The sequence below is a fragment of the Geospiza fortis genome, unplaced genomic scaffold (genome assembly GCF_000277835.1).
Source record: "Geospiza fortis unplaced genomic scaffold, GeoFor_1.0 scaffold41, whole genome shotgun sequence".
Lineage (NCBI taxonomy): Eukaryota > Metazoa > Chordata > Aves > Passeriformes > Thraupidae > Geospiza > Geospiza fortis.
Window position 1 is genome coordinate 18,499,898 of NW_005054299.1, and position 1,675 is coordinate 18,501,572.

Below are 1,675 nucleotides of genomic sequence, written 5' to 3' on the forward strand. Positions count from 1 at the left end.
AGAGAGTCTTGGTAGAAGAACAGACAGGTATACTCTCTGAGTTAAATTTACTGGGAAATTTAAAAGGCTTCCAATAGAAGAGTAATTTCCTGGACTAGATTTTCTCCAGCAGTAGTCAGCTAAAAACCTGACCAATTTGCAGTGAAGCTCAGCATTTTACAGAGGTTATAGGAAATGGTTCTTGATGACAGCAAAGCCCTGGCATCAGTCAGGGTCCCTCCAGTCTACATTTCTATGACTTGGTAGGATACAGTTAACCCACTTAAAAGCAGAGCCATTTCTGCCTTTTGGAAATGCACGGAGAGAACCCTGGTCCTACCTTAGATCAGGGTTGCCTCAAGCCCCAGCCCTAAAAACTAGCCCTGCCAGGGTTGCTGTTGGTATTAATAAAGACTTACTAGCAACGCACATAGCTGGCTGCCCAATGCGCACAAAACTTGGCAAAGCCTCTTCAAGAAAACATAGTGCTTCTCCACCAGGCCTTCTCCATCTGCTGTCCTGGGAATGAGGGAAGGAGGAAAAAACAGGATCACAGTTACTCATGCTGTAGGTGACAGGCACACTGCTGTCTATCTTGTAGACAGAAAGAGGACTAGAGCAATTTGATTTTTTCGCAGTGGGATTTTCTTTGCTATTATCAAGAAGTACTGCTTTATTGGCATCTAAAACCTCTCAAATTGCCTCTTTGAAAGAGTGCCTCCTCTGGATCAGCTTCAGGCTGAAACAAAGTCAGGGGAGCTGTGATATTTACACCTCTTTTCTTTCAATTATGGGTTTTGAAAAAAACTTCCTGTTTTGCCAGGTTTTGCAAAAGAAATAGTGGTTTTGTTCTCTCCTATCCAGTCCCTGCTTCCTTTGCTTAAGCAGCAGTATCTTTTGCACCTACAAAGCCATTTGTATGCAGTATTGTGTGAAATCACCAGGATACTCACTGGGCAGCAGAGAGGATGCAGTGCATGGCAACATCTCCAAACAAGACCATCAGAGGCTTCCGATCCTCCAGCTTACCCTACACACAGAACACACCACATGCTTCAATTAGAACTTATTTATTCCCATCTACATAAATATTTATTTCCATCTGCCAGGAAAATGAGGAGAGTCACAATTTTCTTTCCATCTAGGGAGGGGCTTACAGTCCACATATGATTTAAGTAAAAACTTGCCAAAATTCCAAGGTATCTATCTAAGAAAATGTCTCCAAGCAATCCCATCACAGGAACTTTAAATGGCAAAATTGACCCTGAGACATGATCTTTTTTTCACAGAAGACTGGCTAGTTATTTACAGGCAGCTGATAAACACTCAGCCTTGACACTCAGCTGCTTGTGAATGAATGGGTCAAAATCACCTGCTGTCATTTAGATCCTGCTGTCATTTCTCTGAGCTGCCAGGTGACACAGCTGATGACACTATTTTCCACTTCACAGTTGTAGGAAGTGGGGGGTAAAAGGTCAGTGAGGACCTCCAAACTGCAAGGAGAAATGAGCACAGAATTTGGAGAGGGTTCTAATGGTTGCTCTGTGTATTGTGCTAGCATGACACTCACACAAATATCATTAACAGAATCAGCTAAATTTGAATTTTGATTCTCAGATAAAAGGGCAAAGATAGCATTGCTCAGTTTGAAGAATTATATAGGAGAATACGAGAAAAATAAAAGGGAGCCAGAAAA

The 1,675-nt window shown here is 42.1% G+C and overlaps 1 protein-coding gene across 5 annotated transcripts in view; it reads right to left on the reverse strand.

Annotated features, from left to right (window-relative positions):
* Nucleotides 1–1,675, reverse strand: part of XPO5 (exportin 5) — a 29,228-nt gene that overhangs the window by 23,096 nt on the left and 4,457 nt on the right. For 4 of the 5 annotated variants that reach the window (XM_031060087.1, XM_031060100.1, XM_031060098.1 and 1 more), the window contains 2 exons: nt 933–1,009; nt 399–498 (listed from right to left, as the gene is read on the reverse strand). In XM_031060087.1, the coding sequence (XP_030915947.1) occupies nt 399–498; nt 933–1,009 (177 nt within the window). The remainder of the gene's footprint in view (nt 1–398; nt 499–932; nt 1,010–1,675) is intronic. The other variant, XM_031060111.1, reaches the window with a different exon arrangement.